The sequence below is a fragment of the Syngnathus acus genome, chromosome 1 (genome assembly GCF_901709675.1).
Source record: "Syngnathus acus chromosome 1, fSynAcu1.2, whole genome shotgun sequence".
NCBI lineage: Eukaryota > Metazoa > Chordata > Actinopteri > Syngnathiformes > Syngnathidae > Syngnathus > Syngnathus acus.
The window spans coordinates 7785653-7800630 of record NC_051087.1 but is presented as its reverse complement, the minus strand read 5'-3'; the positions used below and the strand labels follow the sequence as shown (position 1 = coordinate 7800630).

Sequence of the window (14978 nt, the reverse complement as noted above, 5' to 3'; positions counted from 1 at the left end):
TGGCGCTGTGGACGATTTACACAGAGAAAAGCAAGACGTAAAAAAAAAAAAAAAAAAAAGCTTCCGGGTTACAAGCCGATACGAATTTTGAAAACAACGTAACTATGTCCATGTACTCTTTGTAGGACAAACATTTACGATAAAAGTTTGAAAAGAAGTTTCGAAGTGACAGACGAAAAAACAAGCTAGCCAATAACGCTTGGCATGTGTCATCGTGATTTTTTTTTTTTCCTCAACTCCATTTTAAACAGCTTTACGCCACCATAGATGGATGTTGAGGTGGGTTATTGGTGGTTGGATTATGTTCCCCTGATGGATTCATAAATTTGACAGATTTGTCATTTTACCAGCTCGTTGCTCATGTTCAATCACTTAGTAAAGAAAGGCCTACTAAAGTGTGCGTTCCGATGTACGCCGCGTGTTTGGCAACATGTAAGAAGACGCTGCTGTCCACCAACCAATTTGGATCATACCAGGACTTTGTTGCAGCTCTTTGTGGACAGACACTTCATCTCTCCTGGAGACACCAATGTGGAGCTGTTTAAACGTGGGAGAGGTTGCAACTACGGGCCACTGGGCACTGAGCTCAGGGAGAATGTGCTGCACCAGTGGTGGCGTTCGATGACTGGATCCAGAGATCAGGTGTTCGGGATCAACACGCCGAGTTGCAGCACAGGAAGTCACGATGCAGCTAGGGGACAATGGGGATACCTGGCGGTCCCAGATCCTAATAACGTCGTAAATATACTAGAGGAGACCGAGCTGAGCAAGGAGCAGAACGTCCACACGTTTCTGCAGACATCACCTATGTTGAGAACCAGCCTCATTCCAGGTAGCAATCCAATCCTTTCTTTATTTTTAATTGTAATGTTTTTTTCCCTTTTAATATTTTTATATTAGTGAAGACAAACTAGAAAAGTAATCGCTTGATGTAGTCAGTTTTTTGTGTGTGCAAATGACAACTCTTGAATTCATTTATTGTGCCCTCTGCTTATTTTCTAAGGGTCTTTGGAGCAGTTTGTCCCCATATTTGAGATGGTGAACAGGAAGCTCCCATTTGGCATCGCTGAAACTGGTCGATGTTTTCAGTCCTCGAAAGACGGTGATGGCTGGTGAGGCTTCATCGACGCTCCACCATCCCTTGTGTGTGTGCATTCCAGAGGGCCACAGCAGACAGAAATGTTATTTAATGTCTTACTTACCCCAGTTTACAATGAAAAGGAGAAATAACTGCTTAGAGCACTGTGAAGTGAGCTTGGCCTTATTAAAAATCAACCACACAAACATGAATCTCTACTTCTAACAACTGGTGCAACAGAAAACACGACATAAGCAGGGGTGTGATAGCCATCGGAATTTTGGGTGAAGCCGGTCCAGTCCAGGCTGAAACTGGAGTGATTATTTACATTTTAGTTTACTCCTTAGTCACTCCTTCATAAAACTGATGTGCAGTTTTTTTGCAAACAATCTGACCAACCAGCAAACAAAAAATCAGCAGCAACTTCATGCTGGGAAGTAATCATTCTTAACTGTGCCACTGTAATTCCAAGAATGATATTTCTGTCAGCCCAGCAGAAGTCACACAGGCATCTCTTGTCTGGTTCTGCTCCTCTCGAACCTCCTCGCAATGGTTGGACCACTGGGCTCGACAGAGGCTCAAGTGGTGGAGAAAGGTGAGTTCTTGATGGATAACGCTCAAAATACGTTTTGGTCAAATTGATACCTTTTATGTTTATTTTTTTTGGACCAGTTTGCCCTCGCTCCATCGGACTTCAGCAGCAGTGACGTCTCTCTAGATGAACTAGAGGGGCCAACGTCACGCGGTTTGAAGATCTTCTACAAATTCCCGTGGGGACAGGAGCCAGTGGAGGTTCTATGGAGCCGAGGAGACGGCGAACTGCTCCAGTTGCACAAAGAAGCCCGCTCTAAACTCCAGGTCTATGCTGCTTTATGGCTTCTTCACATGCTCTTTTCCGGATCGTGGCGTTTTCCTAAGACATGAATTCATACATTTGGAAAATATGTCACGCTTCAAATGTGGAATCAACTCATTGATCTGGAAGTTAATCCTCGCCAGTGACATGTGTGGTTCATCTCCAAGCTACTCTGAATGAGCTTGAGTTTTGTTTTTTCTTCTTCGTTTTTTTAACAAATTCAACACAAGCGATTTCATTCAAATACTGTGAGCATGACTGAATGCTTAGGAGGCAGTGCAAAGCGGCTGACCAGGTTGCCAAGCAACACAATGCGTCAGGCACGCGAGTGATCAAATACAAAAAAATCAAATCCATTATTACGACTGTATTGTTTTTGATCGGCGCTTCAAAACATACACAACATAAAAGTTTGCTGGCACTGATTTTTTTTTCCCTCAGGGATTAATATGATATAATGTCAACATTGTAATGCAGTAGGGATACATGAACAGTACGGCCGGTGAGATTTTGAGCATATATGGACAATCCAAGTATATAATAATTTGCTTGCATTGTTTGTTTTTCCAAATATCCTGTAGAGTCGAGATGGGCGCAAGTCTATTCCTCACGTAGTTTCAATTACCGGGAACGTCAATCGCGGTTTATTGGCTTTTCTGTCCAACTCGCTGCAGCTACACAAGAGAGAAGACACCAAACAGAAGCTACAGCAGAGAAAAGTAAAGCCACCTCCAAAAGTATTTTTATGAAACATTTCTTTTGTCTTATTTCATCATGTCATCAATTTCAGGTTCTGAAATTACATCCATTGTTGGCTCCAGTCAAAGTGGCTTTAGTTATTAGCAGGGGAGCCACCATGGAGCTGAGGAAGGTCAGAGAAACACTTCAGTATGCAATTACATTACCTTTGCTGAGCGTCATTTGTAATTGACTGTGCTTCTGGGCTATAGGTTTGTGAAGGGCTGCTGCAGGAGTTAAAAGAGTCTAAAATCTCTGCTTGGCCCGGATATCTTGAAACATCACCCTCACCAATGGATCAGCTCAACTCCAAGTAAAAATGTTCATCAAAAAGAAATGAATATACGTACAAATACAAATTAGGGTTAATTCAGGTTTTGGTTTAAATTGCAGGCTCAACCTAAAATGGACTATATGGACCTTGACAGTTGAATTTAATTCAACACTTTGTAAACTTTTGAATGTTCAATTTTTCAATCATTTTGCTGGTCTGTTAATAATAGATTTTCAAGGATATCCATTTCTATGTCTTTCTGTGACTCTTCCGAGTTTCTATTGCACTGCATCACTAGCCACTTCCATCTGAGGTAGTGGTGTCCCTATCCCATATTTTTATCTAAAATAAGACCAAAAACAATATTGGACTATTGTTTAATATCCAAAATCTCAGATATTAGCGCTGATATAAAGTTCATTCCAGATTCCTGAATCCAGAAGTTGTATCGTGACACCCTTAATCTGAGGGCAGCCTGTTTAAAGCCTTATAATGATAAGGTGCTAGTGATCCTTTGTACAGCGTCATCTTAATCTTATGTTGTTAAAATGCGAACAGCGCGATGAATTTATATAATATTTAAATATCGATTAAAATTAATCCAAGAAATGTGTTGGTCAATTCATGGAAAAGCTTTTGCCTTTCAGATTCTTGCTGGAAAACAGCAACTTGTGTAAAAAGTACTCAAAATTGAACAAATAGACATGACTGTAGTAAAACTTACTTTTAAAGGATGTAGTGCATTTTAGGTTTATCCATAGGATTCACCTGAAAAAACACTATCTTAGCTTTTTGTAAGGACTCGAATGTATATACAATATATGATAAACAATTGATTAAATACTGCGTGTATGTATTTGGTGCCTTGTAGATATGATGAGATGGGCGTGCTTTTTACTGCGGTGATCAGTGGGAACACTCTGGAGAGCGGCCTCCTACAGATACGCAGCAGAGACACCACCATCAAGGAGACCATGCATATTTCGGAACTGAAGAACTTCCTCTGTAGATATATCTCTGCTGCAGACAACATGTAAACTAGTATCCACTTGCTGATTTCATGCTCTAATAATCGATTGTCCCTTCACTGCCACAGTTTTGTATCTTGTAGGTACAAAACCATTGCCAAAGATCTCCCCCCCCCCCCCCCCCCCTTAGACAGAAAGTAAATGCTAATAAATATAAAGGTGGTTTTTGAGCACATTTTGTCATTCAAAGCATTCTGAATGTAATTATAACTTAACGTCTGCATGAGCGCAAGTAAAGAATCAGCACGTTCCAACCTATGTGCAGGTTTGGGTTACATTTCCACTGTAAAATAGAACCTCTCATAAGTAAAACAAAACAAACAAAAAAAACACAGTATCTATAGCAAATTATCTATGAAAACCGTTGACACAAAATAATTTAAAAAAGAGTTTGAATGACATACTCGAGAAATATGTCCATACTGGCATTTGAAGTATTGGTTCACCGGCCTTGACTTATACAGTGATGCCTGTAATGAGTTACTCCATGATGTGCATGGATGACCAACGTGTTACATTTACCAATACAATTGTAGATTTAATAAAGGCCGTAATTTATGTATAAATTACAAAAAGCAGTTGCTTGAAATGGAGACCGGCGTATCAATGTGGCGTGCGTCACGTGACATGGATTTCTGCAGTGACAAAGCATTGACGTTTTTTTAATTTCCTGATTTTCTTTTTTTCTACAATTGAAAAAAAAATACCTACAAACACATGATTTTCTTTTTTTTCTACAATTGAAAAAAAACGCCGACAAACACTCGGTTTTGTCAAAGTCAAGTACAGAAAGAATCAGGTACATTTCAAAATAAATATATAAGAAAAATAAGCTATGATGTCTAATTTTTATCAATGATTCTGAGGTTTTAGTTTAGACTTTTTTTCGTTTCTTGAGTTCCGACTGACAACAAAGACCGAGGAAACTCGCGAGATCTTCCTGACAGTCTGGTCCTCTCCCTGCAACGTCATTGGTCCGTTCATGAAGAATTCAGCGTGTCTACTCCCTGTGGCTTCTGTGCTGTGCTTAGTTTCGCTAGCTTTTAGAAATGACCACAGTCAAGCAAAACGAAGCGAAAGCTTCTGCCTTGGAGGAAAATAAAGAAAATTCACCGGGTGGAGGAGTTGGACTTGAAAGTATCTTTTTTTGCAGCGTTCTATATTTATTGCGTGTTTTATGAAGACTACTAAGCTCCGAAGCTAACCTTAGCATATTAGCTTGGTGTGTCCGAGGCCAGCGATGTTAGGCTACGTGTCACTGAAACAGTCACTGCTAAACAGTTCAACGTCTTTTCCTAACTCACCCTGAAATTATTCTGGTCGGCTTGTCCATGTAAACGTAATATGTGTTTTTCGTGGGATGATCGTGATGTGTAGTACACGCGCATCGTATTGTACGGAAACGTCAATCACTTGTATGATATTATCGTGATGTTGGGTACACGTGGTATGTTAAAATGAAGAAAATATTCGCATGAGTGTGTGTGTGTAAGGTTCCTTAACTGTGATTCGCAGTCTTGCAAATCATTAAGGAGTCCCAGCAGTTGCACGGTCTCAGACATGGAGACTACCAAAGATACAGGTAAGCCCCTGTCAGGTTCTGGAGTAGTGGAATTATTCCTGTAAGAAGATTAAACTTCTATGATCTTGTGACTGTGCCATAATACTATCCGCCCTTTTGCAGGGGCTACTGCTCTCGTAGACTACGTCGTCTACGCAAGACTCTCGGATTCAAGATGGGAAACCGGCACAAGTTTGTTGGGAAAAAAATAACAGTTGAAATGCTTTTGGACAGCAGGTATTTAATGTTGCAAAATGCATTACTGTATCTGTTGTGTGAATGGTAATAGGTCTATACACAGGTTACATTTACCATATAGTGGATGAGCATCTAATTTTCTGCCTGTTGCTGCAATTTGCTGGCTTAGCTAGATGACCAAAGATGCATTTGTGGTAAACAAATTGTAATATTGTTGAAAATGAAATGGCACTCTGGGTTAGGAATACCTGACATAAATTGCTTATTTATACCCAGGGGCTTATGCAACTTTTTTTTCCCCTTGTTTTAAGGTACTTGCTGCTGGTTTTGATGGAAGCGGAGCGTGCATGGAGCTACGCCATGCAGTTGAAGCAGGAGGCCAACACGGAGCCGCGTAAGCGTTTTCACTTGCTGGCACGGCTCCGCAAAGCTGCCAAGCACAGTCAGAAGCTGGAGAAGCTGTGCGAGAGTCCCTCTGTTGATGCCAAGACTAAACTTGAAGCGCAGGTATTCACGGGTCTAATAGTGCCGCCTTGTGTAGCACAGTTTTTCATATTTTACTTTAATTTTTAAACTCTCAAAGTAAATTGGAGGATGCTTTTTTTTAAATGCCATTTATTGTGATGATGATAGAGCAAAAATAAATTACATGCATTCACACTAGTTTAAACACAGTATTTTTATTAATACTACATTTGTTGAATATGAATTCAGATGAAAAACTTACACATTTGTATCCATCTGAGGGTATGACCTTTTTGCCTTATATTGACATTTAGTGTCTTTCTGAAATGACACACAGTGCCTAAGGGCTCAGCCTGCAAATGTGACAAGACTCCCAACTCATCTGTTATTTTCAATTGTTCTGCAGCATTTTTTTTATATTTTTATAATATATAATACTAATTATATATACACACACACACACACACACACACACACACACACACACACACACACACACACACACACACACACACACACACACACACACACACACACACACACACACACTATGTATGTATGTATGTATGTATGTATATGTATCATTTGTTTTGCCAAATTGCAGAGCCCCACTCTCACATTATTGTTCCACCTAGCTTGTGATGTAGCACCCAAGGCGATATAGGCTAATTGCTAATTATTTGTGCTCTGTGGTTCTGCTTATTGTTTGTCCTTTTTGTCCAAAGTCACTGAAATGACCTTTTGTTTTTATTTGCAGGCCTACACATCCTACCTGACTGGCATGGTGGAGTTTGAATTGCAGAAGTGGAAGAGTGCCATGGAGGCCTTCAACAAGTGCAAGTGAGCAATTTTTCCCCCATTTATTTTCCTCATAACATTCAGTTCTTTTATATATTAATTTTATCAGAGTCAAGGGATAAAATAAAATATTAATTTTGACTCAAGGACCATCTATGAGAAGCTTGCAAGTGCATTCACTGAGGAGCTGGAAGCTCTTTATCGTCAGCGTGTAGACGAAATATCACCTAACATCCGATACTGTGCTTACAATATAGGTAAGATATTGTGAAAATAACTCACAGTTGTATTTTTAATCATCACACCTCTTGTCTATTCCCCTCATTCATGATTTTTTTCTGACAGGTGACCAGAATGCTATCAATGACTTGATGCAAATGAGACTGACGGGAGGAGGAGGAGGCATGATGGCTGAGAAACTAGAGGTGAGAACAATGATGTCACTCACTCACAAAAGAATCACCACTTCCAAATTTACCAAAGGTCTTTATTCTTCCAGACCCTGATCACTCAGGCGAGAACCAAGCAGGCGGCCACCATGAGCGAGGTGGAGTGGCGCGGGAGGAGCGTGCCCGTCAAGATCGACAAGGTCCGCATCTTCCTGTTGGGTTTGGCAGACAACGAGGCTGCCATTGCTCAGGTCAGTACTGCTACATGATTTTATGGAGGAGACCGCCTTTCACTGCGCAACGTGCCTTAGAGAGCTTGAAAAGGAGAATAATTAAAAACATGTCTTGTCAAACATGAAGACAACTTCTCACATTGACATCATCATTGAGTGGGAGTTGAACAACAACCAATACACTTCCGAAGAGAATTTCATTGTCAGCAAGTAATACCTAATAAGAGATTGTGTGGAAACTCGTAGATGTCACCAGAATGTCAAATGTGGTTCAGTGGTACCGTCAAAGTTAATACACCCCATAAGTGGTATGATTACCCTGAGCCATTGTAGTTCTGAATGTTTTCTAGGAAAAACATGGCTCACGACCATGAAGTGGAACTTACTGCAATGTAGAAACATGTCTAGATGCTCAGGACCAGATGAGAAATAGAATAAATTAAAATGATTGACACCATTGACTAAATGTCTACTAAGCAGTTGCTATGGCATCTCCAGCAACAATTTTCAGCGACATTATGACTTTGCAAAAACCTTCCTTTTTTTTGTCTCATGACACGTCTGTTTAAAGTATCAGAGTTTAACTTAGCTATTTTATTTCCTAATACTAAAGTTAACTTCTTTATATCCTTGATAAGTATGCTTGGGCAGCTGCTGTCTTTTTTTTTTTTTTTTCTATGTAGGGCCAGTTTGATCCCCTAATAAATGACAGTCCATTAGTTTCTATAAAGAAACTATATTTGGAATTAGAACAACTTGGAAATCAACCAACACTGCAACATTTTCTTGTCTTTGCGATTCTCACCTTTGCGAAAGTGTCTGGGTGTAGTTTACCAAACATTCAAAGGGTGTCATTGTCCGCCCTTGGTCGATCGCAGCCACCTCCAATCCATTCCTGCGGGTTTTGTCACAAGCACTTCTTGTAGGCGCTCCCATCACGCCCTCTGGCATTCAGCCCTGCTCTTGGTACAACTACATTCTGAGCATATCGGTACACACATAAATGCAGGACAACACCCAGTTTGCGTGTGCCTAATAGAATTGCTGCTTACTTTAAATACTTTAGACCCCACCCAACATAGTGCGCTAGGTGTCGATGCAAGAGTCAAATCAATTCATGTTTTGTCTTTTACACACAATCATCCTCCGCCCGTACGTGCTCTGTGCAGCGAAGAGCCACATTATATATATGTCAGCCTGCAGTGCAGCACGCATGCACCTTCTCAACCACAGGGAATGTAGAACAGGTAAAGCCGGTTTTGCTGGGCGTAGCAAGGTGTTGGTACGTAAGTGCGGGACTTTAAATACCATCACCCCTGCCTCGACGTGGTGATAATTGCAAAGATTGATGTTAATTTGACTGCTTTCAGAAGTAAATGTGTTTTTTTTAAAAAGCACATCAAACTGAAGCATACACCATGCTGACCATCACGTGTTGCTTTTTTGTTTCATAGTTGTGCAATGCGTGTAGCTGTGTAATATAAGGGTACGTGCGGGTGTTTGTGGTTGTAAGGTGAAGAACAATGTGTCATTGATAATAGTGGAGTATGCGCAAGTAGAGTGCAGGAATCCATCAGGAGCCCGCTGGGCCACATATCTTCTCCTCCGCCTCTGTCGTCTTCACCTTCATCACTGAACATGCATTCTTGCTTGGAGTCTCCCACTTAAACTACTTAAGTTTAAGACGCCTTGATGGGGTCGTGTGATTGAGTACTGAAATTGTGACTTTAATCATGCAGAAAGTAAATGCAAAGGTGAAATTCAGGTGTTGCGCAACACACCAGCGCTCCAGCTCAACATTTGTCCCCCAACATTTGTGAAGATATTTGTACTGATTCCATCTGCTCGACCACATTTAAATATGAGGGAAAAGCAAATACGCCAAGGTGGCAAGTGGTAATCATTACATTCTATGTTCGCTATGAACATGGTGCGCATTCCAGAAATGCAGATCTTAACACACACGATTCAGTGTGATTCGATTTGATGAATCTTATCTTCTTGTTTCCCCTCGAGAAGGCAGCCAACGAGGAGACCAAAGAACATCTGTATGAGACCCTGCTGGCCGAGTGCCGCGACACCATCCAAGCGGTGCGAGAGGAACTCAAGACTGAGGCGGTACGATGAGATCACCTTTAGAAAAATAGCAGATTTTTTTATAGCTCGAGTGGGAGGTGTTCCTGAAAAGTCAATAATTAACATGTTTGGTTAATGCTTCTGCTTATAGAAGCAGCGCGATAGAAGCTCGGATGCTGACAACGGAAAAGTGTCCAACATGCAGTTCCTGCACAGGTAGTTTTTAATTTTGTCTTTGTGATGTGATTTACATATTTATTTAAGGTGTTACTATTGTTACTTGTATATATTATCGCGCAAAGGGAGTTTCTTGATTGTGGTTTTCCACAGTGTCTAACATGAAGTTGGAATAGTGAGAGCTACATAAAAGCGTGACGCAATATGTGGGTTGTTAACCAATTAAAGAAGGATAAATGGAACAGCGTGCTGACATTTTCTGTATGAACACAATCCTCGTTCAGTGCAACTTGGTGTTGAGGCATCAGTGGGCCGTTTCAAGTCAGATCTTGATTCATGAATCATGATTTAAGGACTTTGTGGTGACAAATCAAATGTATTGATAGTCACGTTTGAATTGTTAGCATAGGCGGAATGTTTGCTTAAGCCACTGGTGTCGTCTGCCAGCTATTTGAGCTACATCAAGCTGTGCACGCTGGTGAAGAGGAACGAGAGCATGGCACACACGCTGCAGGCCAAGCTGAAGGAGCCCGAGGGGGACGAGAATAAGAGGGGGCCCCGTCCACAGGACCTCATCCGCCTCTATGACATCATCCTACAGGCAAGTGTGTGGACGCCTGTACCCCAAACACGGCATCCGTAACAACCACTCTCTTTGGTGTCCCCACAGAGTCTGGCTGAGCTCTCCTCCCTGCAGGGCCTGGAGGATGACCATGGGTTCCAGAAAGAGGTGTCCCTCAAGACACTGGCCTACAAAGCCTACAGGTCAACCACACGTGTGATAAATACATGGCATGCCTATGATATTTACAATGTTTGTCTTACTTGTAGGTGTTTCTACATCGCCCAGTCTTACGTTCTGGTAAAGAAGTGGAGCGAGGCTCTGGTGCTCTATGAGAGGGTGCTCAAGTATGCCAAGGAGGTGCAGTCAAAGACCAAGGGCATGAACAACAGCCTTAAGGTTGGGAGCAACACTGAGATGCTAATATAGCTCCAGTACTGCATGTACATCCACTACCGCTTTGCGTGGAGCCTCTGTATCACTGACGTAGTCTGTGATGTTGACAGGACCTCCCTGATGTGCAGGAGCTCATTGCTAAAGTCAATGCAGAAAAATACTCTCTTCAAGCGGCAGCCATATTAGGTGAAGGATTTAAAGTGGCACTTTTTATTTATTTTTTTGTTCTTTTTTTTTTACCCATGGGAGCAAAAATTACAATAAGCTGTTTTTTTTTTCCTCAGATACCGGAGAGACTGTTGACGTTCCCACTCCACAGCCCATCAAAGACAACACGGTAAGAGGAAACTTTTTAAAACATTTCGGATTAAAAGGTAACCACCACGAGTGTACATTATGACAGTAATCTTCCCGATTGTCTGATTTTGTAACTACTGTATGTACAGTACGTAGACAATTACTGGATTTTGATGAACATTCTTGTTACTGCACATTTTGCTGCTATTATCCTATTATCCAATTAATGGGCGGTGAAAATATATTTATATTTATGTAATTCCCGTTTTAATGTAATTTCACCTTTTAGTAGTTTGAAAGAAAATACAGCACAAAAAAGACTGCAGACATTGGAGGCTGTGGTCAAAGACCAAAAAGAGTTATCTGGTTCATATCTGAAACATGGGATGACAAACGACAAGTTAAAAGAGAAAAAAGTACATATATTATTTTCAGCAAACACAAACATTATTTTAAGAGGATTATAATATTTAACGTTGCATAACGAACAAATTTAAGACTTTTTTTGTTCTTAAATATCTTCAAATGACTTTTAAGACTTGTCTGTGTTAACGAAACACTCATGTAGAATATTATGGGTTTTAAACAATCCCCGCATTTGTGTGGACATGTGCTACAATGCTCTTTCAGTCATTGAGTCATTTGTCACGGTAACGATACCCCTCGTCATTCTCCAGCCTCTGTGCGACCGCTTGGAGACGTTCCGCCTGGACTCGTCCCTTGTGGGGAAGCACCCCAACCTTGTCCACTTCCCGCCCGACTTCCAGCCGATCCCTTGCAAACCTCTGTTCTTTGACCTGGCTCTCAACCACGTAGCCTTCCCGGCCCTGGACGACAAGGTGGAGCAGAAGGTCAAGGGCGGCCTAACCGGCTACATCAAGGGAATCTTTGGATTCGGCAGCTAAAACGTGAAGAGAAGCCTCCCTGGTGTCACTTATTAGAATCATCTTTCTTGAATGGTTACTTTTCAGTGCCTCCGTGTGAGACAAGCGGATGAGTTTTGGAGAAAGGAATGTCATGAAATCTACCTGCCATCTTTTTAATGACTTGTCATGGTTAAACCGGTTACCATGTCTTAATGATTGCAGCCAAGTTGTTTTGTTCCCAGAGCATTTGCAGATTTTTTCTTCGGCACAGTAGTACACTTAATGAAACAGCCGTAATGGTGTGACCTTAAACACCTCGTTTGTTTGCTTTGTCCCTTGTCTTTCCTGCACCGCCAACCTGATTTTTTTCTCATTTGTCAGAGTTCACATGCAACCTTAAAACTGATCAATTGTTTAGGAAAGAAAAAAAAAATCGTTGTTTTGTACAAAATTGGGTTGTTTTGTGCAATTTTTAACCCAAATTTGGTTGTTTTAAAGCCAGCATTTTCGAGGGGGTGTAACCATTGCAGAACAGTCAAATGGTTTAGGTGATTGGGGTGTAACCGGTACAAAAGCACAAGACAACCGGTTGCTTAGCAGTGGTGCTCAGAATTTAGGCAAGCTCATAGGGAAGAAAACTGAAGCGTAGTTCAAAATGCCCCCTCTGCTATGGTCCAGACTGCATGGAAACACAGAGCGGTGGTGTAATGTAATGGAACACTCATACTCTTGAGGAGAGCATGTCAGATTACATTTTTAAATGCATCCTAAATTCAGCCTTTTTGATTTGCTTTGTGACTGTCCTTTAAAAAAAATGATCTACATATTTTAGGCTGTAGAGTAAGTGAGTCAACCTTCTGCTATCTTGCTGGTGACTTCCTTTGGGACACTGACGTGAACTGATTCATTGGTTTCAAATGACTCACTTTTCTCTCAAGTGAGCACACCCCACACAATTTGGTAATTTTGTTTTCATGGGATGACAGCAAAATGGCACCACACTGCTGCTTAGTTTGAAGGATTTGGTCATCTATACCTTAAGCCGTCCTTAATTAGAGTTCCAATTCCATGCCATGTTGAACTGCCAGTGACCAGAACGGGAGCGATTACGTCATATAAACACACCGGAGACTAACACCAACTAGCCAAGTGATACCGGGGACGCTCCCAAATTCAGTTGGGACCCATTTTGACATTTTCACTTAGGGGTGGTCCTGTGTAAAGTCAAAACATTTACCAAAATGTGACAGGTGTACTCATTTTAATTTTTTTTTTTTTTTTTTTTTAAGCATACCTGATGCTACCTGATGACCATGTTGGAGTCTTTTAAATGTTTTTTTTTTTTTAATCATAAATATCATCCCGGTCCGGAAATATTGTACAAAGGTCTTAGGCTGGCACTAGCTTTGTTGTTTTATAGACCCTTTTGCAAACAGACAAACAAATTTGACTCTACCAAGTGAACTCTATGAATCGTAGTCATACATGATTATTGTAACAAACAACAAAGCTAAAGACTCCTAAGACTTTTGCACAGGCCTTCGAAATATACTGTTTGATATTTTATCAATTAACCGCTGATCACTCTACATGAGAGGTTCCCAGCCTCATAATCAGGTTTCATTCTACTGTGGCAACACAACCAGAATTCCTAGTTGTATCATGGATAACAGTAAATAGCATATTTGTACAAAAACACTTCTAGGCAATATATTTTAAACAAGCAAATGAAAAATAGTATGCACGCAGGTAACAGGATGCCTTGTGCTATGCAATGACATTCTGGGCCATTCATCAACTAGTCCAAACCGAAGACTCTCTGTATTATTTTTTCTCCCCCTTTTTTTTTTTTTTTTTTTTTTTTTGTAACCCCTTGAGTTAATTTTGTTCCCCTTTGTCATTGTAAAAAATTGGTCCAATTGATTTATTTTGAAGCGAAAGAAATAAACTGGGTAACTTGAACACATAATTGAAATCGATTTGCACCAACTGTTTGCTTTAGTTCATTTACATATATTCAACAGCATCATGATCTCTGAACTACACATAGCGTTGTCGTGGTGTGTGTTGGTGTGGCTTTGTGCAGTGCTTGGAATGCCTCAGCTGGGCGTGGATGTGTGTAGGTTTGTGTACATCATAGCTCGCATTAACCGCAAAGGCGTGTTTGTCGCTCTTTGTTGCATTTTTAACATCATAGTGGACTAACCAGAGCTCTCTTTTGGAAGCATGTCAAGTCTTTGTCATATCCGCTTCACACATTCCAGCGTCACATAGAATGTGCCCTACCCGGATGGAGCATTGATGTGCCGTATGAGGTGAAGATAAGGATTCTTGCATGTTGTGCCAAATTAGCTGTGGCACTGCATTTGATTTCTTTCAAAGCCCTTAAATCCTACAACTCTACCACATCTTTTTATGGTTGAGATGCTGACATTGTCTGGAAGGCTACCACCACCCTTTCAAAGTATCTATAGCGATGACATATACACACAAGTGTATGGAAGGGGGCACTTCATTTTGTGTTTCTGAAACGTGACAATGCAGTATACTGTAAGAAGCAGTTTCAAATATTTAAATGAAAAAAGGCCTTAATCTCAAGTTAAGTGGATATTAAAAAACAATACCTACAAGCTCCTATTAAAATGCCAGAACTCATTCAAAAAGAAAAAACTCAAGAAAATCTGAAAATGCAGTTCTGTACACCCCTCATAACTGGAAATGTCCCTGAACTAAGAATTAAATATTCAAACTCATGTTGAATTCAGAAAATATATTTATATGTTTTTTATATTTATATATTTGAATGAATGATGAAGTTTCAATTTAAAACGACACTAAAATCGATTGTGCATCTGATTGTCATACAGGCTTACACCTTGGTCCATTTATTGGTACAGGAGTGCTGCCTCACAGGTGAATATTCCACTCGTCTTTCAGCAATGCTCCTCTTTTGTCTATTCCCACAATCAATCATAATATGGATGCT

At 40.6% G+C, this 14978-nt stretch overlaps 2 protein-coding genes and 1 long non-coding RNA gene across 5 annotated transcripts; 2 read left to right on the top strand and 1 right to left on the bottom strand.

Moving 5' to 3' along the window:
* The first annotated feature begins 60 nt into the window (after nt 1-60).
* Nucleotides 61-4688, top strand: polg2 (polymerase (DNA directed), gamma 2, accessory subunit). Of its 3 annotated transcripts, XM_037256218.1 has the most exons (10): nt 61-279; nt 490-832; nt 1004-1112; nt 1568-1673; nt 1751-1936; nt 2516-2653; nt 2725-2805; nt 2885-2985; nt 3818-4077; nt 4631-4688. In XM_037256218.1, the coding sequence occupies exons 1-9, from the start codon at nt 268-270 to the stop codon at nt 3981-3983; spliced, it is 1242 nt and encodes a 413-aa protein (XP_037112113.1). In that variant the 5' UTR covers nt 61-267; the 3' UTR covers nt 3984-4077; nt 4631-4688. The 3 variants fall into 3 exon arrangements, with proteins under 3 accessions (XP_037112113.1, XP_037112095.1, XP_037112103.1); XM_037256200.1 differs by having other exon boundaries at nt 61-832; XM_037256208.1 differs by lacking the exon at nt 4631-4688 and adding an exon at nt 4251-4533 and having other exon boundaries at nt 61-832.
* Nucleotides 4689-4944: 256 nt separating this feature from the next.
* srp68 (signal recognition particle 68) lies at nt 4945-13967 on the top strand. Its single transcript, XM_037256187.1, has 16 exons — nt 4945-5111; nt 5490-5556; nt 5659-5772; nt 6045-6240; nt 6956-7038; nt 7144-7253; nt 7342-7421; nt 7496-7636; nt 9638-9736; nt 9846-9910; nt 10319-10472; nt 10542-10636; nt 10703-10832; nt 10940-11015; nt 11114-11166; nt 11804-13967. Exons 1-16 carry the CDS (start codon nt 5024-5026, stop codon nt 12029-12031), a joined length of 1779 nt encoding a protein of 592 aa, XP_037112082.1. The 5' UTR covers nt 4945-5023; the 3' UTR covers nt 12032-13967.
* Nucleotides 7466-9638, bottom strand: LOC119125615. Its single transcript, XR_005098506.1, has 2 exons — nt 8424-9638; nt 7466-7700 (listed from the first exon to the last, which is right to left on the bottom strand). It is a non-coding gene; the product is annotated as an uncharacterized LOC119125615 (long non-coding RNA).
* Nucleotides 13968-14978: the final 1011 nt, after the last annotated feature.